Here is a 24,978-nt window from a genome sequence, read left to right on the forward strand (position 1 = left end):
ATAGCTTTCTTTCATTGATTCCAGATATTCTGAACCCGTTCTCTCCATATATTTGAGTAAGTCTGTGGACAAAATTGAAACTAAAAGGTACATCGTATTTAAAGGGATGGTTTAAGCTAAATGTACTAAAAAATCGAATGACCACTCCACAAGGAAATCTGTTGGCCTGCAAGTGGCAGGGTTTTCAGCAGTTAAATGAAATGTATTCAGAGCGTGCAAGGTAGCCACACCTAAAGAGCGTGTTACGCGACCAAATACTGAGAAGTACGCAGGAAAGGCATTAATTTCTAAGTCTGAATCGGCCCCAAAGCATCTCAGAAAGTGCTGTTCTAGGATCAGGTACACCCTGTATTATTCATTATGATCTAAAAGACTAAACAGATCCTAGATCAGCACTGCTTTTCTGAGACATGTTGCGAATACAGATCCAGGTGGAGTATTGTATCGTGATTCGTTGGCTTACCGCCACTTCTTCAGACTGGTGTTGGAGATTGCAGGGAGGAGAGATGGCACGTGGCCGTGTGGCCAGCCAGTAGGCCAGCACGGCGGTCAGGGCACCGATGCCCACCAGTGTGGAGATGGGCAGGGAGCGGAAGAACTGGTTTAACTCATCCAGCTCTGGCAGCTGTAGACTGCTCTGCAGCTCCTGGGTCTGCATCCTCTCCATCAGGGTGGAACTCAGCTCTGGAGTGGGATAGCAGGAGGGGGAAGAGAGATAGAGAAGGGAAGAGAGGGGGGCAGAAAGAGAGGAGAAGATAGAGAGGGGGAGGGAGGAGGGGGAGGGAAAGAGAGGGGGAGATGCAGGGTTATGACTTACAGAATTAGGATTTAGCTTGATCCCACAACACAGTAGATCTTTACTATATAAAGTATGTTTTGTACCGTACAGCTTTAGAAGTCAGAGATGAACTTAGAAAAGCCGAATGCAAATACAGTACAAAACTATACGATCAAGCATGAAGCCCAGCCCATGATGTATAATATACATTATTTAGTGTGGCAGGTTGGTGGACGGTTTAAATGCTGAATTTCTTTCTCCCGTCCTTAGTGGTGCGAGTCACACATAACAACACCGCACTGCCAATCAGATTAATTTCCTTGTTGTTCTTGCTTCACTATGCAGCAGAAATAGACCGCAGCAATGACAGTTACAGCAGCCACCGTGTGAAACCCCTCATCTACCAAAAGAGAACAGGCCACACTTCCTCTTCTGTCAAAACTGACAAGTACGAGTGTTTTTAACTACAGTACACACTATATATACACACATACAAGTATGTGGACACCTCTTTAAATTAGTGGATTCGGTCATTTCAGCCACACCCGTTGCTGGCAAGTGTATAAAATCGAGCACACAGCCTTGCAATCTCCATAGACAAACATTGGCAGTAGAATGGCCTTACTGAAGAGCTCAGTGACATTCAACGTGGCACCGTCATAGGATGCCACCTTTCCAACAAGTAAATTCGTCAACTGTAAGTGCTGTTATTGTGAAGTGGAAACGTCTAGGAGCAACACCGGCTCAGCCGCGAAGTGGTAGGCCATACATGCTCACAGAACGGGACCGCCGAGTGCTGAAGCACGTAAAAATTGCATGTCCTCGGTTGCAACACTCACTGCTGAGTTCCAAAATGCCTTTGGAAGCAACGTCAGCACAAGAACTGTTCTTCAGGAGTTTCATGAAATGGGTTTACATGGCCGCACACAAGCGTAAGATCACCATATGCAATGCCAAGCATTGGCTGGAGTGGTGTAAAGCTCACCGCCATTGGACTGGAGCAGTGGAAACACGTTCTCTGGAGTAATGAATCATGCTTCACCATCTGGTAATCCGATGGGCTAATCTAGGTTTGGTGGATGCCAGGGGAACGATACCTGCCCCAATGCATAGTGCCAACTGTAAAGTTTGGTGGAGGAGGAATAACGGTCTGGGACTGGTTTTCATAGTTCGAGCTAGGCCCCTTAGTTCCAGTGAAGGGAAATCTTTACACTACAGCATACAATGACATTCTAGACAATTCTGTGCTTACAACTTTGTGGCAACAGTTTGGGGAAGGGCCTTTCCTGTTTCAGCATGACAATTCCCCCGTGCACAAAACGAAGTCCATACAGAAACGGTTTGTCGAGATCGGTGTGGAAGAACTTGACTGGTCAGCACAGAGCCCTGACCTCAACCCCATTGAACATCTTTGGGATGAATTGGAATGCCGACTGCAAGCCAGGCCTAATCGTCCAACATCAGTGCCTCACTAATGCTCTTGTGGCTGAATGGAAGCAAGTCACAGCAGCAATGTTCCAACATGTGCTCTTGATAAGAAGTTACATTGTGTGTCTGTCTTTATTGATTTGTCAAAGGCTTTTGACACCGTGGACCATGCTGTGTTAGTGCAAAGGTTAAAATGTTGTGGAATTACTGGTCATGCTCTAGATTGGTTTATAAATTACCTAGCAAATCGTACACAATGTGTAATGGCAGATGGTTGTAAATCTGAGTCCATAGAATTGTGCTCAGGTATATCAACAACATTGGGGATCTTATTGAAACAGCAGATGTTAATTTTTATGCAGATGGTTATTTATTCAAGTGGTAGTAGTTTATCTTTAGCTTTGGAAATGCCCAAAGAGCATTTAGCATCATACAACAGAATCTGCATGATTTAAAGCTGGTTGTCAATTCGGGTAAAGCAAAATGAATGGTATTTTCAAATGCCAGGCATGTTACTAATCATGTCATTGCTCCATTAGCTGGACATACTATGGAGCAAGTTAAAGAGTACCGATATTTGGGTGTGTGGGTTGATGATAAGCTGAGCTTCACTGTGCATGTAGAGAACTTGATAAGGAAGCTCAAGCTGAAAATAGGTTTTTATTACCGGCATAAGGCTGGTAAGGCCAGGAAGGAGCGGGGACGATGTACATTACTGGCGGTTTTATATTTTAGTGATGTTATATATATGCAGGCCTCAACCACCAACCTGAGAGCACTTGATTCAGTATATCATGCAGCCCTCAGGATCATTACAAATCAAAAACGTCTAACACATCATTGTGATCTCTACAGCGCTGTTGGCTGGTTGTCATTGACCTTGCGTAGGCTTAAACACTGATATACACTGATTTTTAAGGCCATATTGGGTCAAATGCCATTTTATCTCTGTTCTTTTTTAGTCATGTCAGTAAATAAATATAAATCACGGTCCCATTCTCTTTTGCTTCTAACAGAACCAAAAGTTAGAACAGGTCGTGGTAGAAATAGTTTTAGTAACTTTGCTCCGTGGTCCTGGAATTTTCTCCTGAACATTTAAAAACTTGATGATCTACTGTAGTTCCATTGGTGGAGTTTAAACACTTGATCGATGTATATATCATAGAAGAGTGTAAATGTTTTTAGGCCAGCTGTTTTTAGTCAAGACCTTAAAATGTTTTTGTTGTACTGTATGTGTGTTTATAGTTTTGTTTAATGTTGTGTTAGTAAGTTGTTTTGTCTGAAACGTTGTCCCCCCTGCTGCTATTGGACCAGGTCTCTCTTGGAACACAGATGTTATCTCAATGAGAAAAACCTGTATAAATAAAGGTCAAATTAAAAATGTAAAAATCTGGTGGAAAGCCTTCCCAGAAGGGCAGAGGCTGTTATAGAAGCAAAAGGGGAACCAACTCCATATTAATGACCATGATTTTGGAATGAGATGTTCAACAAGCAGGTGTCCACTTATTTCTGGTCATGAGGTGTACGACCCTATCAGTACCATCTCTATGGGAAAGTTACAGAAAGGTTACAATAATAAGTCATGACGGTAATACTATTACTGCTCATAATGATATAGGATGCCTGGTACAAAGGTTGGCTTTACAGCAGGTACGAGCAATGCCGTCAGGGGTATGCCAAATAAAAATGTGATTTGCATTAAAAAATATATATAAAAAAACATGTATTTAAAAAATACAAAAATTCTTCACATTTTCAAATACTCCATTTATATTTTCCAACGGGGCTATACATTTGGGTGAGTTTTTTTCTCTCGCCTGAGTAGCCTCGTTTCACTGCCCAAAAATCAAATGAATGGTTAGGGTTAGGGATCTAGTGTTCAGCGAAATAACAACCCACTTCCCACGAGCTGGGTTGTAACAAAAACTCACACTCATTCTTATGTTTAAGAAATGTGTAGTATAGTGTTTGTAGCAGGCTTACAACGATGGCGAAAAAACAACATTTGAGATTGCGCTGACCCTGGTGCTAGAGGGGGTACTCAGCTGGATGTTGAATGTTTGAAGGGGTACGGGACTATAAAAAGTTTGGAAAACAATGCTTTACACAAACTGATTTCCACACTGCTATACTCATAGAAATATGGGTTAGGGGTAGGAATGAATAGGAAGGACGTCTCCATTCAAGTCAATTGCCAGGGTTTGAGCTTCCAAGTCCAGTCTATGAATTCTTATTTCTATGGCTATATCATCCTCGTCTTCCTTGTTTCAGAGTATTATTATCATACAAGCCTAGGCCTAGAAGTTCAGTAGCTAAGAGTGTTGCTATTCATTAGAACAGACGTTGATGCCCAGAGGTGGCAGACAGCGGCGTCTGTCCGATATCCATCTCAGCCTTTTTCAGCCTTGATGAGGGTGAATTACACTGCCAGAGAGATCAAAGAGCAGAGCTATACCGGCCATCACACACACACACACACACACACACACACACACACACACACACACACACACACACACACACACACACACACACACACACACACACACACACACACACACACACACACACACACACACACACACACACACACACACACACACACACACACACACACACACACACACACACACACACACACACACACACACACACACACAGTCCATTGATACACATTATTTACATATGGTTACCCTGCCAAGAGAGCATGTAAAAGTCAAACAGATCTAAAACATGATGTGTGAATCTATTGCCACAGTGGGATGATGGTGTCATGTGACCTAGCCACAGCTTCCTTGTCCAGAGTGTCTGTCGAGGCCCATTGGGGTTAAGGTGAAAACATCAGTCTTGCTGTAATACTGTGCCTTTGGAAAGTATCCAGAACCATTGATTTATTTTTTATCTACATTTTGCTACATTACAGTCTTATTCTAAAATGGATTAAATTAATTCTACACACAATATCCCATAATATCCCAAAACTGGTTTTCAGACATTTTTCTCACAAAAGACACCAGAAATATCACACTGGCATAAGTATTCAGACCCTTTGCTATGAAACTCAAAATTGAGCTCAGGTGCATCCTGTTTTAATTTATAATCCTTGAGATGTTTCTAAAACTTGTTTGGAGTCCACCTGTAGTCAATTTAAATGATTGGACATTATTTGAAAAGGCACCCACAGTTGACAGTGCATGTCAGAGCAAAAACCAAGCCATGAGGTCAAAGGAGTTGTCCATAGAGCTCCGAGACAAGATTGCACAGATCTTGGGAAGACACCAAAAATCTGCAGCATTGAATGTCCCCAAGAACACAGTGGCCTCCATCATTCTTAAATGGAAGAAGTTTAGAACCACCAAGACTCGTCCTAGAGTTAGCCACCCGGCCAACCTCAGCAATCAGGGGAGAAGGAACTTGGTCAAGGAGGTAACCAAGAACCCAATGGTCGCTCTGAAAAAGCTCCAGAGTTCCTCTGTGGAGATGGGAGAACCTTCCAGAATAACAACCATCTCTGCAGCACTCCACCAATAAGGCCTTTATAGTAGAGTGGCCAGACGGAAGCCACTCCTCAATAAAAAGGCACATGATAGCCCGCTTGGAGTTTGCCAAAAGGCACCTAATGGACTCTCAGACCATGAGATTCTCTGGCCTGAATGCCAAGCGTCACATCTGGAGGAGACCTGGCACCATCCCTACGGTGCAGCATGGTGGTGGCAGCATCACGCTGTGGGGATGTTATTCAGCGGCAGGGACTTGGAGACTAGTCAGGATCGAGGGAAAGATAAACGGAGCAAAGTACAGAGAGATCATTGATGAAAACCTGCTCCAGAGAGCTCAGGACAAGTCTCTGAATGTCCTTGAGTGGCCAACCAGAGCATGGACTTGAACCTGATCAAACATCTCTGGAGAGACCTGAAAATAACTGTGCAGTGATGCTCCCCATCCATCTTGACAGAGCTTGAGAGGATTTGTAGAGAAGAATGGGAGAAACTCCCCAAACACAGGCGTGCCAATCTTGTAGCGTCATACCCAAGAAGAATCGAGGCTGTAATCACTGCCAAAGGTGCTTTAGCAAAGTACTGAGTAAAGGGTCTGAATACTTATGTTAATGTTATATCAGTTTTTTTTTTGTTTTAATACATTTGCAAAAAAAATAATAATAATTTTGTTTTCTCATTATGGGGTATTGTGTGTAGATTGATGAGGGGAAAAAAACTCTTAAATCAATTTTAGAATAAGGCTGTAACGTAACAACATGTGGAGGCGTCTGAATACTTCCAGAATGCACTCTATATATTGCTCCTTTACTACATTAACCAGTGACACGGCTATACAGACCCTGGCAGGGAGACTCGTCCTGGTCCCAAATGGCATCCTGTTCCCTTTAATTTCCCACCACTTTTGACCAGGGCCTATAGGGCTCTGTTCAAAATTAGTGAACTATATAGGAAATAGGGTGCCATTTGGAACACACACTGAGTTCATACATGCTGGTGTGATTTCTGGGTTACAACAGTCCCCGATGAGCCTGCCTGGCCACACCGTCGCCGAGGGAGAGGGGATGCCTGCTGATACCAGGCGAGCGAGCGAGACTGTGCACATGACTGCATGTTGTGCATGTGAATGCATGAGATTGTGTGTGCTACTGTAAACGTGTGTGGCGGAGGAGATGCTCTGTTGTTGCCTGGGGGATATGAATGAAAGTCAGCATGTGCGTGCTTGCATGCGTGTTAGCTGTAGGCTACATGTGGCAGCAGGACCACAGGCAGTGGCTGGCAGGATGTGAGGTGTGAGTAACATGGCAGAGGGGGAAGAAAATGGGAAGCATAAAGGGAATACACAGTAGGTCACACATTTGCTTTCATTGAATGGGCAATCAGAGACACACATGCCATACGCTCCCTTCCTGTTGCTCTGCAAAGCTTACAGTACATAGCTTAGCATCTGTGGTAACAATAGAGCAGAGGGAAATGTCAAACTCTACTGCAAAGGTACATGTAGATATAGGCTAGTCCTAGGCTCGTTGAATCGAACACGCTAGCCTGAAGAATGGGTACATGATTGAACAACACGGGCATCCTGGTCCATCTCAGGAGATCACATTGTGCTTCATTGTCTGTGTGTCAATGTATTATTCATTCTAATTACACCAAACTAGCTGACACTATTGAGGCTATTGATTTCAAGGTAAAGCCATTAAAGGCCCTGGTCTGGGGAAGTCTACCCACCTCAACACAAACACCAGTCAACCTGCTGTTCAGTGCTTGTTTAGCAGTTGTTTCAATGGCCATTGAGTTCAGTAACATACTGAACACGAAACACCACAGACAAACAGGCCAGAATTAATCACACGGATATGGATTGATGATGTCACTACATGTCTACTTACGTCCTTGTTACAATGTCATGTAAAGTCACAACATTAGTCATCACATTGTAGCATCCCTGTAACAATGCGTATGCAATGGAAAACATTCACAAAATCTTGGGAGAGACTTTATAGGCCTAATAGTATATTAGAGAAAGATTTTCACCTAACTGTTGACTGAACCTTTCCACTGAAACAGGGTAGCATAATGTGATGTGTCCCAGTCTGCTCCACCCCAGAGTTGATGGATGGCTTCCGAGCACTGTGTGAGGCTACGATACCTGTCCCGTTGTGACCGGTAGAGGCTATCTGAGGAGCCATATCAACCTGAGACTAGGCCAGGCTAAACGTTGTCCAGGTAGGATACAAAATTAAAATACCCAATCAACCTTTGAGGAAGTCAAGTCCCCCAGTTGGAGAGTAAGAAAGCTTGGATGTAAACAAGGGGCTAACAGTTGTAGACCCTTCCCCTTAATGATGGCAGCCCATCATCGTCATTAGACTATCGCCGGAGTGTATCTGTATCAGGGTTAGAGGGTTAGCCTATCCTCTCATCCAATAGGGAATGTCTGTTCTCTGCACTTTGTCCTATAGTAACCCAGCCTTACACTAAGCTACTGGAGGATCACTCACAGGTCAAAGCCAGATATATTTAGCCCAGGAAGAGTACTACTGTACTGGGCACAGGGCAGCTGAAGAGCTGCTCAGCATCATCCTCAACAATAACGACCTTGATCAGATGGACCAATCACAGAAGTCGCCTTACCCAGCCTTATTTGTGTTATTAGGGACACAGTGAGCTCAAGATCTCTGTGGCTGGAGGGGTACACAGACAGCAAGATATACATTAGTTTCCTTTATTTAATTCCCACCCTAAGGCAGCAGATACACTGTAAACCCCTAGTCATTTTTTATCCAAATACTTATAGTAAGTTGCACTCAAAATCAATTAAAAGTCATTATTACTTAAAATGTGTATGTGGTACTGACTCCAAACTAAACGAGAAGTCACACTAACAATTTTTTTTAAAGATATGATAACAAATTAACTTTTTTCCAAGCATGCTCTACTGCAGGTAGATTTTTAAAATACATGTTTTTGATATCTGTGTTTCTGCATGTACATGGTGTGATCGGGGCGGCAGGTTAGCCTAGTGGTTAGAGCATTGGACTAGTTACCGGAAGGTTGCAAGTTCAAACCCCTGAGCTGACAAGGTACAAATCTGTCGTTCTGCCCCTGTACAGGCAGTTAACCCACTGTTCCTAGGCCGTTATTGAAAATAAGAATTTGTTCTTATAAAGGTTAAAAAAATGTTTGATTGAATAAATGTTATGCTTCACAAAGATAAATCTATTTGTTCTAAACTAATCCAATCATTGAATTTTTGCACCCGTTACTGAAATGGTTGTTCTAGTTTAAATGGCTTAGGTAGTTTCCTCCCACTGTTCTAAGTTAGATTCATCAACTGACACTAATTAGAATAACGCAATGGACATAAATATTACTAGAAATATTCCTATTCATGAAAATCACAAGTGAAATATACTGAGACACAGCTTAGCCTTTTGTTAATCACCCTGTCATCTCAGATTTTCAAAATATGCTTTACAGCCAAAGCAAGACAAGCATTTGTGTAAGTTTATCGATAGCCTAGCATAGCATTATGTCCAGCTAGCAGCAGGTAACTTGGTCACGAAAATCAGAAAAGCAATCAAATTAAATTGTTTACCTTTGATGAGCTTCAGATGTTTTCACTCACGAGACTCCCAGTTAGATAGCCAATGTTCATTTTTTCCAAAAATATTATTTTTGTAGGCGAAATAGCTTGGCTGAGAAATCGACCGGAAGTTAGGGTCACGAAAACACTGAAAAATATTCCAAATTAGCTCCATAATATCGACAGAAACATGGCAAACGTTGTTTATAATCAATCTTCAAGGTGTTTTTCAGATATCTATTCGATAATATATTAACCGGAACAATTGGTTTTTCAGTAGGACCGATTGGAAAAATGGCTACCTCTGTATTTTACGCGAGAATCACTGAGAGCCATCAGGTGACCACTTACACTGTAAAGGTTTTCCTCCTCTTCTTCTGAAGAGGAGAGGCGAGAAGGATCGGAGGACCAATACGCGGCATGGTAAGTGTCCATGGTTCTTTTAATAAGAAATACTCAACATGAACACCTGAATACAAAAGCAATAAACGTGGAACGAACAAAAACCAAAACAGTACCGTGTGGTGAAAAACACAGACACGGAAATCAAATTAATTTATATAGCCCTTGGTCCATCAGCTGATATCTCAAAGTGCTGTGTAGAAACCCAGCCTAAAACCCCAAACAGCAAGCAATGCAGGTGTAGAAGCACAGTGGCTAAGAAAAACTCCCTAGAAAGGCCAAAACCTAGGAAGAAAGGAAACAAACACCCACCAACAAACAGTGAAACCCAGGCTACCTAAGTATGATTCTCAATCAGAGACAACTAATGACACCTGCCTCTGATTGAGAACCATACTAGGCCGAAACATAGAAATCCCCAAATCATAGAAAAACAAACATAGACTGCCCAACCCAACTCACTCCCTGACCATACTAAATAATGACAAAACAAAGGAAATAAAGGTCAGAACGTGACAGTACCCCCCCCCCCAAAGGTGCGGACTCTGGCCGCAAAACCTTAACATATAGGGGAGAGTCTGGGTGGGCGTCTGTCTGCGGTGGCGGCTCTGGCGCGGGACGTGGACCCCACTCCATCATTGTCTTAGTCCACCTCCTTAGCGTCCTTTTGAGTGGCGACCCTCGCCGCCGACCTTGGCCTAGGAACTCTAACAACGGGCCCCACTGGACTGAGGGGCAGCTCGGGACTGAGGTAGCTCAGGACTGAGGGGTAGCTCAGACTGGTTGACGGCTTTGGCAGCTTCTGGCTGACTGACGGCTCTGGCAGCTCCTGGCTGACTGACAGCTCTGGCAGCTCCTGGCTGACTGACGGCTCTGGCAGCTCCTGGCTGAATGGCGGCTCTGGCAGATCTTGGCTGAATGGCAGATCCTGGCTGACTGGCGGCTCTGGCAGATCCTGGTTGACTGGCAGCTCTGGCAGATCCTGGCTGACTGGCGGCTCCGGAAGATCCTGGCTGACTGGCGGCTCCGGAAGATCCTGGCTGACTGGCGACTCCGGGGGATCCTTGCCAAATGACAGCTCCGGCGGATCCTGGCTGACTGGCGGCTCCGGCGGATCCTGACTGACTGGCGGCTCCGGCGGATCCTAGCTGACTGGCGGCTCTGGCGGCTGCTGGCAGACTGGTGGCTCTGGCGGCTCCTTGCAGACTGGCGGCTCTGGCGGCTCTAGCAGACTGGCGGCTCTAGCAGCTCTGGACAGATGGGAGACTCTAGCAGCTCTGAACAGATGGGAGACTCTAGCAGCTCTGGACAGACGGGAGAATCTAGCAGCTCTGGACAGACGGGAGACTCTAGCAGCTCTGGACAGACGGGAGACTCTAGCAGCTCTGGACAGACGGGAGACTCTAGCAGCTCTGGACAGACGGGAGACTCTAGCAGCTCTGGACAGACGGGAGACTCTAGCAGCTCTGGACAGATGGGAGACTCTAGCAGCTCTGGACAGACAGGAGACTCTAGCAGCTCTGGACAGACGGGAGACTCTAGCAGCTCTGGACAGACGGGAGAATCTAGCAGCTCTGGACAGACGGGAGACTCTAGCAGCTCTGGACAGACGGGAGACTCTAGCAGCTCTGGACAGACGGGAGACTCTGCTAGCGCTGGAGAGGAGGAAGGCTCTGGCAGCGCTGGACAGACGAGGCACACTGTAGGCCTGGTGCGTGGGGCTGCCACAGGACCCACCAGGCTGGGGAGACCTCCAGGAGGCTCAGTGTTAGGAGGAGGCACCTGAAGGACCGGGCTGTGGGGGAGCACTGGAGCTCTGGGGCGCAGCCTTGGCACCACTCCCCCAGGCTGGATAACTACTCTAGCCCGGACGCTCCAGAGTGCAGGCACAGGTTGAACCGGGCTGTGGGTAAGCATGGGCGATCAAGTGCCTACTACGCGCACCTCTCCCTTAGGCACCACTCCCACATTTGCCCAGGACGAGCAGAGCGCAAGCATAGGACGCACTGCACCCTCCCAGCGCCCCAGAGACACAGCGCGCAGAGCCGGCGCAGGATACCATGTACCGAAACGACGTACCGGCGACCAGACACGCTGAGCAGGCACCATACGCCCTGGCTGGATGCCCCCACTTGCATGACACTCTCGGGGGGCTGCCCTATCGCGCCCCGGGCTATGGGCACGTACTGGCGACACCGTGCGCTTAACCGCATAACACGGTGCCTGACCAGTAACGTGCTGCTTATAATAAGCACGAGGAGTGAGCTCAGGTCTGCTACCTGGCTTAGCCCCACACCTCGTGTTCCCCCCCCAAATGTTTTGGGGCTGCCTCTCGTACCTGTCGCGCTGCCGTGCTGCCTCCTCATATCGCCGCCGCTCAGCTTTCGCTGCCTCCAGCTCTGCTTTGGGGCGGCGATATTCCCCATCCTGTGCCCAGGGTTCTTCTCTGTTCAAAATCTCCTCCCATGTCCAGTAGTCCTGTGATGCTGGCCACTGTTGTTGTTGCTGCTGCTGTCGTCTCTGTCTGTTACCACGCCGCTTGGTCCTTGGTTGGTGGGTTTTTCTGTAAAGGTTTTCCTCCTCTTCTTCTGAAGAGGAGAGGCGAGAAGGATCGGAGGACCGATATGCGGCGTTGTAAGTGTCCATGGTTCTTTTAATAAGAAATACTCAACATGAACGCCTGAATACAAAAGCAATAAATGTGGAACGAACGAAAACCAAAACAGTACCGTGTGGTGAAAAACACAGACACGGAAACAAACACTCACCAACAAACAGTGAAACCCAGGCTACCTAAGTATGATTCTCAATCAGAGACAACTAATGACACCTGCCTCTGATTGAGAATCATACTAGGCCGAAACATAGAAATCCCAAAATCATAGAAAAACAAACATAGACTGCCCACCCTAACTCACGCCCTGACCATACTAAATAATGACAAAACAAAGGAAATAAAGGTCAGAACGTGACATACACAATGTAGTCACTTACGGGTATTCTTCAACATAAATGCGTAAAACTACGTCACAATGCTGTAGACACCTTGGGGAATACGTAGAAAAAAGTAATCTGGTTGATAGTCCATTGATAGAACGAATTGCAAAAATCGCTGAAGTTGGAGACTTTTATCTCCCTCACCAACTTCAAACATCAGCTATCCGAGCAGCTAACCGATCGCTGCAGCTGTACATAGTCTATAGGAAAATAGCCCACCCATTTTCACCTACCTCATTCCCATACTGTTTTTATACTGTTTTTATTTATTTATTTTTCTGCTCTTTTGCACACCAATATCTCTACCTGTACATGACCATCTGATAATTTATCACTCCAGTGTTAATCTGCAAAATTGTATTATTCGCCTACCTCCTCATGCCTTTTGCACACATTGTGTATAGACTGCCCATTTTTTCTACTGTGTTATTGAATTGTTAATTGTTTATTCCATGTGTAACTCTGTGTTGTCTGTTCACACTGCTATGCTTTATCTTGGCCAGGTCGCAGTTGCAAATGAGAACTTGTTCTCAACTAGCCTACCTGGTTAAATAAAGGTGAAAAAATAAATAAAATAAAATATAAAAAAAATTCACTGCTCAATAGGGACGCATTGGAACACAGAGTTTTCAAAACACGAGGCACTTCCGGATTGGATTTATCTCAGGCTTTCGCCTGCAATATCAGTTCTGTTATACTCGCAGACAATATTTTTACAGTTTTGGAAACTTTAGAGTGTTTTCTATCCTGAACTGTCAATTATATGCATATTCTAGCATCTTGTCCTAACAAAATATCCCGTTTACTTTGGGTACGTTATTTTTCCAAAAATGAAAATACTGCCCCCTAGTCACAACAGGTTCTTAACCCTGACAGTCATCAATGCAGGTTGTGGCTGAATACAAATTTAAACTCTTGGAAAGCCTAACAAGTCCAATAGGAATTACACATCACTTTGAAGCCAGCATAATGGGATGTACAGTTAGGGATGCAAAATTCTGGTAGATTTTCCAGGTTTTTCAGAAATCCTGGTTGGAAAATTACTGGAAATGTTTTTGGGAAAGTTGGTGGAATTTTGAATCCTACTTACAGGCCTGACGTGGGCTGTTAACTATGAGTTTCAGTCGACTGTATAAGGCCTTATGATATATGTAATGCTTCCATTATATCGATAACATTTGCCTAGGAGCTCACTTGGTGAAGGCCACATAACTGAAATTCAATGAATTTAACAACCATGTCTCTGTCACAAAAAAATACACTCATGGGTGGTAATTCTACAATTCAATCGAAAGGGATACTGGGAAATTATTGGAGGCCTGGCTCCAATATCTTACATTTTTTTTTATTAGTATTACTCATATCAAATTAGTACTACTCCATTCAACTATTTAAGTTTAACACTTTTTTTAGGTAATTGGTTTCCTCAAAACTTTGAGTAGCCAGAACTTATTCGGTTTTACAGTGTATAGTCCATTTAGTTAATTTTCCATACATGTACTGTTTCTTTCCTTTTGAAATCAATTTTTATTTGTCACATATGCCGAATACAACAGGTATGTTGTACACCTTACTGTAAAATGCTTACTTACATGCCCTTAACCTACAAAGCAGTTTTAAGAAATATATTTACTCACTAAATAAACAAAAGAAATGTAGCTAGGCCCACTGTATCTTCGGTTACTGTTCATGCACCTTACCGGTAGCTCAAGGGTTGTGAATGGAAGGTGTAGGGTTGACCTCAGAGGCTTAAATCAAGGGGGAGGAACACACCATGCACACTTGGCCTGAGTCCCACCCCCTCTCCCCATCTGCAGAGAGTACCCAGCAATAAGCCTCTGCTGCCATGAGATTAAGGCCTGTTAGCTCTAGCTCTCTCTCTCTCTCTCTCTCTCTCTCTCTCTCTCTCTCTCTCTCTCCCTCTCTCTCTCTCTCTCTCTCTCTCTCCCTCTCCCTCTCTCTCTCTCTCCCTCTCTCCCTCTCTCTCTCCCTCTCTCCCTCTCTCTCTCCCTCTCTCCCTCTCTCCCTCTCTCCCTCTCTCCCTCTCCCTCTCTCCCTCTCTCTCTCTCTCTCTCTCTCTCTCTCTCTCTCTCTCTCTCTCTCTCTCTCTCTCTCTCTCTCTCTCTCTCTCTCTCTCTCTCTCTCTCTCTCTCTCTCTCTCTCTCTCCTCTCTCCCTCTCTCTCTCTCTCTCTCCTCTCTCTCTCTCTCTCTCTCTCTCTCTCTCTCTCTCTCTCTCTCTCTCTCTCTCTCTCTCTCTCTCTCTCTCTCTCTCTCTCTCTCACTCTCTCTCTCTCTCTCTCTCTCCCTTCCTCCCTACCAGTGTCACCTCTGCAGATTCACAACCACTTTAAGCCCATTGTATGCATGCTGCGCACATCCACACCTTCCATGCCACACGAGGAGGAAAAGCAGCAGCACTAATAAAGGAACAGGGTACACTATCTTCTCGTGGTGTACACTTAAAGGAGTGCTGAAACGCATCCGACTGTATCAGATTTCCCAATTGACTTCTACAAACCTATGATTACACTCAGCGAGGACTGCGAGGGGGTAAAGGAGAAACGCGTTTGGCCTAGTTTGTGCCTGGTTGGCCACCGTATCACACCACCCTGAGCAGACGCTGCAGCTACTCTCGCTCTCTCCCCCATCCTCCCTCCCACTCCCTAAACCCAGAGTGCCTCCCTTCCTACAGAAAATCACACATGTCGTTTTACAGACTGTATACTATAGTACTGAGTACATGCACACATCTACAGACAAACTCCTGCTAGTTTGTATGTGTGTGCGTTTGTCTGTAGATTTGTGCATGTACTCAGTACTATAGTATACAGTCTGTAAAACGACATGTGTGATTTTCTGTAGGAAGGGAGGCACTCTGGGTTTAGGGAGTGGGAGGGAGGATGGGGGAGAGAGCGAGAGTAGCTGCAGCGTCTGCTCAGGGTGGTGTGATACGGTGGCCAACCAGGCACAAACTAGGCCAAACGCGTTTCTCCTTTACCCCCTCGCAGTCCTCGCTGAGTGTAATCATAGGTTTGTAGAAGTCAATTGGGAAATCTGATACAGTCGGATGCGTTTCAGCACTCCTTTAAGTGTACACCACGAGAAGATAGTGTGCCCTGTTCCTTTATTAGTGCTGCTGCTTTTCCTCCTCGTGTGGCATGGAAGGTGTGGATGTATGATTTTCTGTAGGAAGGGGATGTCAGGCAATGCTTTTTAAGAGTGATCTAATGAAACCCAGTAAAGCATGTGATGAATCAGGAGAGGACGTAACCCTTGTCCAGTACTTTCCATTTGGTCAATGTAGTCCAATATATGTGATGGATTATATGAGAAGTAGGCATATAATTTCCCCTCTTTATGAGGTTACATAAATATGAATATGAACCTGTTAATTAAGCAATAAGGCCTGGGAGTGTGTTGTATATACCACAGCTAAAGGCTGTTCTTAGGCCCAATACAACGCAGAATGCCTAGAAACAGCCCTTAGACGTGGTATATTGGCAATATACCATAAACCCCTGAGGTGCCTTATTGCTATTATAAACTGTTTACCAATGGAATTAGAGCAGTACAAATAAATGTTTGGTCATATCTGTATTATAGGTCTGACATAACATGGCTGTCAGCCTATCAGCATTCAGAGCTCGAACCACCCAGTTTATAATGTCAATGAACACCTCATGTATATAGTAGTAGCGTAGCCTAATGTAGAGAGCTTGATATTATGTACACTCTTCGATTGCAATGTTCCTAAATGACAGAGACAACACTTAACTACCACTGGTAGGCCTGTAATATTACTTCATACAGCCTAGAAAAGTTTCATGATGACTTAAAAGGTAAGCTAATTGAGAAATGCAGCCTACAATGTGTAGAAAATACAGAATTTTGGCAAAACGTTTCAACTGAGAAGCACATATCCTTTCTCAGTCTGTGATGAGTGGAGCATTTGTCTTATCCTGTAAATTATTGAGAGGGGAAAAAGAATAGGTTTACCTGTGTAGTACCTCAGATGTTAAAACAATGCATTATGCATGACGAGGAGTAGCATTTGACAGCGTACAATGGCTGTAAAGTAAACGTTGAGAACGCAACAGAAGTACAGGCGTGGCTACTTTATATTTTGGGCACGAGGTTACTATAGATCAAACATGCTGATATGTTGAGTATATGCCCAAATGTATTTTTAAATGGTCACATTTTACCCCATGCCACTGACTGGTGGAATAAAACTGTTTTACAGACCGTTACTCCAGAGAGTGCTAAATATGCTCCGACTGGATGCAGTGTTTCAGGACCCTCGCCATTGAACAGCTCCTTCCAATCAGACAAGATTGCTTCAGCGCGTGAAGGTGCACGTCACACTATGGCAGGGGTAGATTTAGAAGCAAACATTCATCGGCAAACACTGTTCCACGTCGCAATAAAGACATATCCTACATTCAATTATGGCTTGCAAAATATACAATATTTTGTTCTATTTATATCTGTCTGATAATTGCTTACATTTACGACGATGCATGCTAGCATCAGTCATTGAGTCACTGATAGGCAACATGCAGTTGCTAGGTGGTTTTCATTACGCAGAGATAGCGTACCCTATAGTAGGCTATTGCACATGACCTTAGCCTGCCGACAATACTTTTTCATTTTGAAGCATGTCATGTGGAATAACTTCGTATACAGAATAAGCTACCGTAAATATGTATCATTCATTAAAACATTAAATAATATTTAGGCCTAAGTGAAGAAATTTTTTAACCGACCCATTTGTCGTATGCGTAGAATTTTGGCGTTATGGTATGCTATGATCTTGCCCATGTCATGCCATATGCCTGTAATTGCAAGGCCGGCTTCGAATAAAATCGTTGTTCTGTGAAGATGTCCAAAAAACTGGTGTTGCCTATTATTAAGAGTAGTTCATCAAATAGGTTACGTTATAGTGCTGCACACCCTGTCAGACCGGCAGATATGCACATAAAGATAACCTTTCCAAGAGGCATTCTTCGTAGGCCGGACGCGAATAACTGTATCCAGAAAATGTATCCATATCATGCAGGCCACTCTATAGGCTATTCTAAATATGGAAACTGCACCCCTAAAAATAATTTATCCTATATGAATTGTAAATCAATAACCTGTCTCACAATATCAGAGAGGCTGCGCCCATGCAATACATGGCACCTGCTATTCTATGGTGAACATAATGAATGAAAATATATGAAACTCACCTAATATAATCCAGATAGACCCAGAGATCAGAACGAAGGCAAGCATTCCTTTCTCATTGAGTCTGCTGTCGCAGCACACAGCCCGGTGCAAGAGCCTACAACTGCAGCATCGACTGCAGTACCAGCCGGCAATCTGGGAGATTATGAGAACCAACGAGTAATACTAGGCTACTGCAAGCCAGTCAATACAGCATGCAACGTCCAACCGGTTACAGGAGCCTATTTGCCTTGGAGAGTAGAAATGAGTATAGGTGCACACGAGAAGATAAGAAAAATGCCTCCTCAAATATGAACGAATACAATTCCTCCTGGACTATATATTTTATATAACCTCTAGGTAGTCCATAGGCTGCCCTTCGCAACGGCCTACCCACTGAAATTAAAGGGTTTAGCCTGCGTCAGAGGGGAGATGCGCGAGTAGCAAGGTTATGCAGGGATAATTGTAAAGGTGACTATAGCGGTAGGCTGTTATAGCGGACTATTTCTTTTCTTTCTTTTTTATTCACTACACGAATAGATTTATATTACCAACATGCAAGACAGCATGGGTGCTGTGTATAAACGCGTTAACAGACCAAATTGATGTTTGATTTTTGTACATGATGAGGCTATTAGATTTAGATAATGTTCATAATGATGTCTGGCGTCTGCTAAATGACTTAAATGTAATGTAATGTAATGATAATAGTTCTGTGTAGTCTCTGTCCTGTAATAGATGTAGCCTACATATCGGCATTTTATTATCGGGAGGTATATCGCCTAGGCTCCAGTAGGCTATGCAAATTATAGCGGATTCTAGAGTTGGGTTTACTAGGTACATTTCAGTAAATTTCCTTGGGGAATATGTTTGAGTCCTGCTAATTCACAATTCCCCAAGAGTGAGATGGGTTGGAGATACACTTGTCACGTGACATGACACTACCCCTGAATTAACATCACCTTCAAAATTCACCCTACACAGCAAGGGGAGTGCCCATCCCTTCTGCTGCTGCTGATGTAACCTCATCTATAGACAATTGCCACAGCCATGGCCGGCCCTGGGCATAAGCGACATAGGCGGTTGGCTTGGGCCCCCGGCCGTTAGTGGGCCCCGACCCCTTAACTCAGTCGGGTCTCAACTTACTGTTAGGCGTTAGAATAGTAGAATACACAAGGTGCAATTTATACATTTGGTTGTGCATCAGCAGTTTTCCTCTTGCCATGTCAGTCAAACTGTATTTTTTCTCTCTGCCCCATGGTAAAACGAGAGTCATGGCATGAAATGAGTTGTACAATTACAACATTTTCCCTCTGACTCATGGCAAAATGTGTAGAATTGCAGATAACTTGCTTTAAAACGGCAACATTTAGTCTACTCCCCAAGGCAACATGTGTAGAATTTGCAGGAAATTAACGTACATTTTTTTTCTCTCCACCATCAAGAGGAGGGCCACTAAATCAAATCAAATCAAATCAAATTTATTTATATAGCCCTTCGTACATCAGCTGATATCTCAAAGTGCTGTACAGAAACCCAGCCTAAAACCCCAAACAGCAAACAATGCAGGTGTAAAAGCACGGTGGCTAGGAAAAACTCCCTAGAAAGGCCAAAACCTAGGAAGAAACCTAGAGAGGAACCGGGCTATGTGGGGTGGCCAGTCCTCTTCTGGCTGTGCCGGGTAGAGATTATAACAGAACATGACCAAGATGTTCAAATGTTCATAAATGACCAGCATGGTCAAATAATAATAAGGCAGAACAGTTGAAACTGGAGCAGAAGCATGGCCAGGTGGACTGGGGACAGCAAGGAGTCCTCATGTCAGGTAGTCCTGGGACATGGTCCTAGGGCCCAGGCCAGTTGAAACTGGAGCAGCAGCATGGCCAGGTGGACTGGGGACAGCAAGGAGTCATCATGTCAGGTAGTCCTGGGGCATGGTCCTAGGGCTCAGGTCCTCCGAGAGAGAGAAAGAAAGAGAGAAGGAGAGAATTAGAGAACGCACACTTAGCTTCACACAGGACACCTGAATAGGACAGGAGAAGTACTCCAGATAAACAAACTGACCCTAGCCCCCGACACATAAACTACTGCAGCATAAATACTGGAGGCTGAGACAGGAGGGGTCAGGAGACACTGTGGCCCCATCCGAGGACACCCCGGACAGGGCCAAACAGGAAGGATATAACCCCACCCACTTTGCCAAAGCACAGCCCCCACACCACTAGAGGGAAATCTTCAACCACCAACTTACCATCCTGAGACAAGGCCGAGTATAGCCCACAAAGATCTCCGACACGGTACAACCCAAGGGGGGAACCCAGACAGGCCGACCACAACAGTGAATCAACCCACCCAGGTGACGCACCCCCCCAGGGACGGCACGAGAGAGCCCCAGCAAGCCAGTGACTCAGCCCCGTAACAGGGTTAGAGGCAAAGAATCCCAGTGAAAAGAGGGGAACCGGCCAGGCAGAGACAGCAAGGGCGGTTCGTTGCTCCAGAGCCTTTCCGTTCACCTTCCCACTCCTGGGCCAGACTACACTCAATCATATGACCCACTGAAGAGATGAGTCTTCAGTAAAGACTTAAAGGTTGAGACCGAGTTTGCGTCTCTGACATGGGTAGGCAGACCGTTCCATAAAAATGGAGCTCTATAGGAGAAAGCCCTGCCTCCAGCTGTTTGCTTAGAAATTCTAGGGACAATTAGGAGGCCTGCGTCTTGTGACCGTAGCGTACGTGTAGGTATGTACGGCAGGACCAAATCAGAGAGGTAGGTAGGAGCAAGCCCATGTAATGCTTTGTAGATTAGCAGTAAAACCTTGAAATCAGCCCTTGCTTTGACAGGAAGCCAGTGTAGAGAGGCTAGCACTGGAGTAATATGATCAAATTTTTTGGTTCTAGTCAGGATTCTAGCAGCCGTATTTAGCACTAACTGAAGTTTATTTAGTGCTTTATCCGGGTAGCCGGAAAATAGAGCATTGCAGTAGTCTAACCTAGAAGTGACAAAAGCATGGATTAATTTTTCTGCATCATTTTTGGACAGAAAGTTTCTGATTTTTGCAATGTTACGTAGATGGAAAAAAGCTGTCCTCGAAATGGTCTTGATATGTTCTTCAAAAGAGAGATCAGGGTCCAGAGTAACGCCGAGGTCCTTCACAGTTTTATTTGAGACGACTGTACAACCATTAAGATTAATTGTCAGATTCAACAGAAGATCTCTTTGTTTCTTGGGACCTAGAACAAGCATCTCTGTTTTGTCCGAGTTTAATAGTAGAAAGTTTGCAGCCATCCACTTCCTTATGTCTGAAACACATGCTTCTAGCGAGGGCAATTTTGGGGCTTCACCATGTTTCACTAAAATGTTCTGCATGCAAGGTGCGGGGGCCGCAACAAAATCTTGTTTAGGGCCACCAAAAGGCTAAAGTCTGTCCTCCGCACAGGCATGTACACCTGGGATATCTACCATTCAAATCTTTCTTTATTGGGAGTGACCATATAATTCTATAGGAGTGACCTACTGAGTCAAGTATTCGGCATCATTTAATTTTAGCGAATCACACAAATGTGAGGCGTGGCTCTGTGCTTGTTGTGTGCTAGCACGTTCATGTCCTATTCGGAACTAAGTAACTCCTACATTTCCGACTTGCTAACTGGTTGAACGCGGCAAGTCTGAAATTTCAGAGTTTCCTAGTTTCAACTTGCACATGAACGCGTCATTAGTGCATGGAGGAGGGTTAGGGGAAGAGTTTGTGGGAGATGATTGTTTGGCAGATTAAGTCGATTAAACCAATGCGGCACCTGGAGTTTCTCCCGGCTCTCTGCTAACGAAAGCCAACTTTGACGCGTTGGTCCGACACTCTTCGTGTATTTGGACTGAAGTGTCTGGGAACGAGATTACGGCTGCTGCAACGTCAAATGTGCGTGACCATTTGATAGGACCGCACACAGAGATACATTTCTACTTCTTGGCTTGTCATACATAGACTATATCACACCATACTGTAGCCTATTTTATACAACTGGTTAATTTCGACACCATTTTGAGTAGGTCTAGCCTACACATGCTCTAGGGATGTGATTATTGTTTGGATAACCTTATATGCTATCATGTATTGATTATATTATTTAAAAATATTAATTCTATATATTTTTTCACTCTTTATGTGATGCGCAATGCAGAGAACACTGGAAGAATAATTATCATGTAATTACCATAGGGAATTATTGTAATGTTTGTTTATGTGTCAATTAATCCCATAAGGGATGGGTTGCCAATTGGCAATTTGACACAAAAATAAAATTTTATTCATTCATTGTACCTATTGTATGTTTTGAGAGGACACATTTTGAGCAACCTAAAAAACTTCTTGGAGGAAGTCTCCTAAGGGAGCCGGGGAGGGAGCCATGGAAGGGAGACGTAATTGCCCTATTGTGGTATCAAGTGGGTCATGGTCAGGACCTCCCATCTGTCATGTTCTGTCGTGCCACCAGCCACAGGCTTCTTCTCCTCCCTCCGCAGAAAAGACAAACATGGCCACTTTAAACATGTTAAACAAAGGCAGGCAACCAGATCACACAGGTGAATGAATACTGTTTGCATCCCAAATGGTACCCAATTTCCTTTATAGTGCACTACTTTTGATCAAATGTCTGTACGGCTCTGATATAAAGTAGTGCACTACTTTTGATCAAATGTCCATAGGGCTCTGGGAGAAAGTAGTGCACTACTTTTGATCAAATGTCTATAGGGCTCTGGTATAAAGTAGTGCATGTCACGATTTCTACTGAAGGTGGCTCCTCTCACTGTTCGGGCGGCTCCTCTCACTGTTCGGGCGGCTCCTCTCACTGTTCGGGCGGCTCCTCTCACTGTTCGGGCGGCTCCTCTCACTGTTCGGGCGGCGCTCGGCTTTGCCGGTCTACTAGCAATCACCGATCCCTTTTCCCTTTCTGTTTGTTTTGTCTTTGGTTCCTGTTCACACCTCGTTTCATTTGCGTTAATTTCTGTGTGTATAATTGTAACCTGTTGCCTGCCTAAGTTTGTGCGGGATGAGTATTTTATTGTGATGTGCTCGGGTGGATTTTCCGTTATTTGTTTTCACAGTTACGTAAAGTGTATGAGTGTCGGAACTTTGTTTGTTCCTCCGTGCGTTTTGTACGGGTTCTCTGTTTAACGAGCCCTATTTGGTAAAATACCATGTCCGTATTATGGCAAGAACAAAGAGAAATAACAATCCATCAATACTTTAAGACATGAAGGTCAGTCAATACAGAACATTTCAAGAACTTTGACAGTTTCTTCAAGTGCAGTCGCAAAAACCATCAAGCACTATGATGAAACTGGCTCTCAAGAGGACCGACAGAGGGAAGGAAGACCCAGAGTTCCCTCTGCTGCAAAGGATAATTTCATTAGAGTTACCAGCCTGAGAATTTGCATCCCAAATAAATGTTTCACAGTGTTCAAGTAACAGACACATCTCAACATCAACTGTTCAGAGGAGATTGTGTGAATCAGGCCTTCATTGTCAAATTGCTACAAAGAAACCACCACTAAAGGACACCAAGAAAGACAATTCTTTGGTTCCAAATGCCATGTCCTTGTGAGACACAGAGTAGGTGAACGGATGATCTCTGCATGTGTGGTTCCCACCGTGAAGCATAGAAGAGGAGAAGGTGTGATGGTGTGGGGGTGCTTTGCTCGTTACACTGTTGGTGATTCATTTAGAATTCAAGGCACACTTAAACAGCATGGCTACCACAGCATTCTGCAGTGACACGCCATCCCATCTGGTTTGTGCTTAGTGGGACTATCAATTGTTTTTAAACAGGACAATGACCCATCACACCTCCAGGCTGTGTAAGGGCTATTTGACCAAGAAGGAGAGTGATGGAGTGCTGCATCAGATGACCTGGCCTCCACAATCACATAACCTCAACCCAATTGAGATGGTTTTGGATGAGTCAGACCGCAGAGTGAAGGAAAAGCTGCCAACAAGTGCTCAGCATATGTGGGAACTCCTTCAAGACCGTTGTAAAAACATTACAGGTGCAGCTGGTTGAGAGTATGCCAAGAATGTGCAAAGCTGTCATCAAGAGGGTGGCCACTTTGAAGAATCTCAAATATAAAATATATTAAGATTTTTTGGTTACTACGTGATTCCATATGTGTTGATGTCTTCAATATTATTCTACAATCTAGAAAATAATTTTTAAAAAGAACCCTGGAATGAGTAGGTGTGTCCAAACTTTTGACTGGTACTGTATATATACAGTTGAACTCGGAAGTTTACATATTCTTAGGTTGGAGTCATTACAACTCGTTTTTCAACCACTCCACAAATTTCTTGTTAACAAACTATAGTTCTGGCAAGTCAGTTAGGACATCTACTTTGTGCATGACACAAATCAACAACTGTTTACAGACAGATTATTTCACTTATAATTCACTGTATCACAATTCCAGTTGGTCAGAAGTTGACATACACTAAGTTGACTGTGCCTTTAAACAGCTTGGAAAATTCCAGAAAATGATGTCATGGCTTTAGAAGCTTCTGATTGGCTAATTGACATCATTTGAGTCAATTGGCGGTGTACCTGTGGATGTATTTCAAGGCCTACCTTCAAACTCAGTGCCTCTTTGCTTGACATCATGGGAAAATCCAAATAAATCAGCCAAGACCTCAGAAATAAAATTGTAGACCTCCACAAGTCTGGTTCATCTTTTGGAGCAATTTCCAAACGCCTGAAGGTACCACGTTCATCTGTACAAACAATAGTATGCAAGTATAAACACCAGGGGACCACGCAGCCATCATACCACCCAGGAAAGAGAGGCGTTCTGTCTCCTAGAGATGAATGTACTTTGGAGCGAAAAGTGCAAATCAATCCCAGAAAAACAGCAAAGGACCTTGTGAAGATGCTGGAGGAAAAAGGTACAAAAGTATCTATATCCACAGTAAAACGGGTCCTATATCGACATAACCTGAAAGGCCGCTCAGCATAGAAGAAGCCACTGCTCCAAAATCACCATAAAAACTCCAGACTACGGTTTGCAACTGCACATGGAGACAAAGATTGTACTTTT

The 24,978-nt window shown here is 44.3% G+C and overlaps 1 protein-coding gene across 3 annotated transcripts in view; it reads right to left on the reverse strand.

The window, feature by feature from the left end:
* Window positions 1–24,978, reverse strand: part of LOC124013812 (long-chain-fatty-acid--CoA ligase 6-like) — a 102,830-nt gene that overhangs the window by 31,746 nt on the left and 46,106 nt on the right. Inside the window, exons 1-3 of one of the 3 annotated variants that reach the window (XM_046328381.1) lie at window positions 17,924–18,311; window positions 16,938–17,056; window positions 464–684 (exon numbers count right to left, since the gene is read on the reverse strand). In XM_046328381.1, coding sequence (XP_046184337.1) covers window positions 464–667 — 204 coding nt within the window. In that variant the 5' untranslated portion in view covers window positions 668–684; window positions 16,938–17,056; window positions 17,924–18,311. Of the gene's footprint in view, window positions 1–463; window positions 685–16,937; window positions 17,057–17,923; window positions 18,312–24,978 lie in introns of those variants that run through there. The other 2 variants (XM_046328365.1, XM_046328374.1) reach the window with 2 other exon arrangements.

The sequence above is a fragment of the Oncorhynchus gorbuscha genome, linkage group LG02, assembly GCF_021184085.1.
Source record: "Oncorhynchus gorbuscha isolate QuinsamMale2020 ecotype Even-year linkage group LG02, OgorEven_v1.0, whole genome shotgun sequence".
Taxonomy (NCBI): domain Eukaryota; kingdom Metazoa; phylum Chordata; class Actinopteri; order Salmoniformes; family Salmonidae; genus Oncorhynchus; species Oncorhynchus gorbuscha.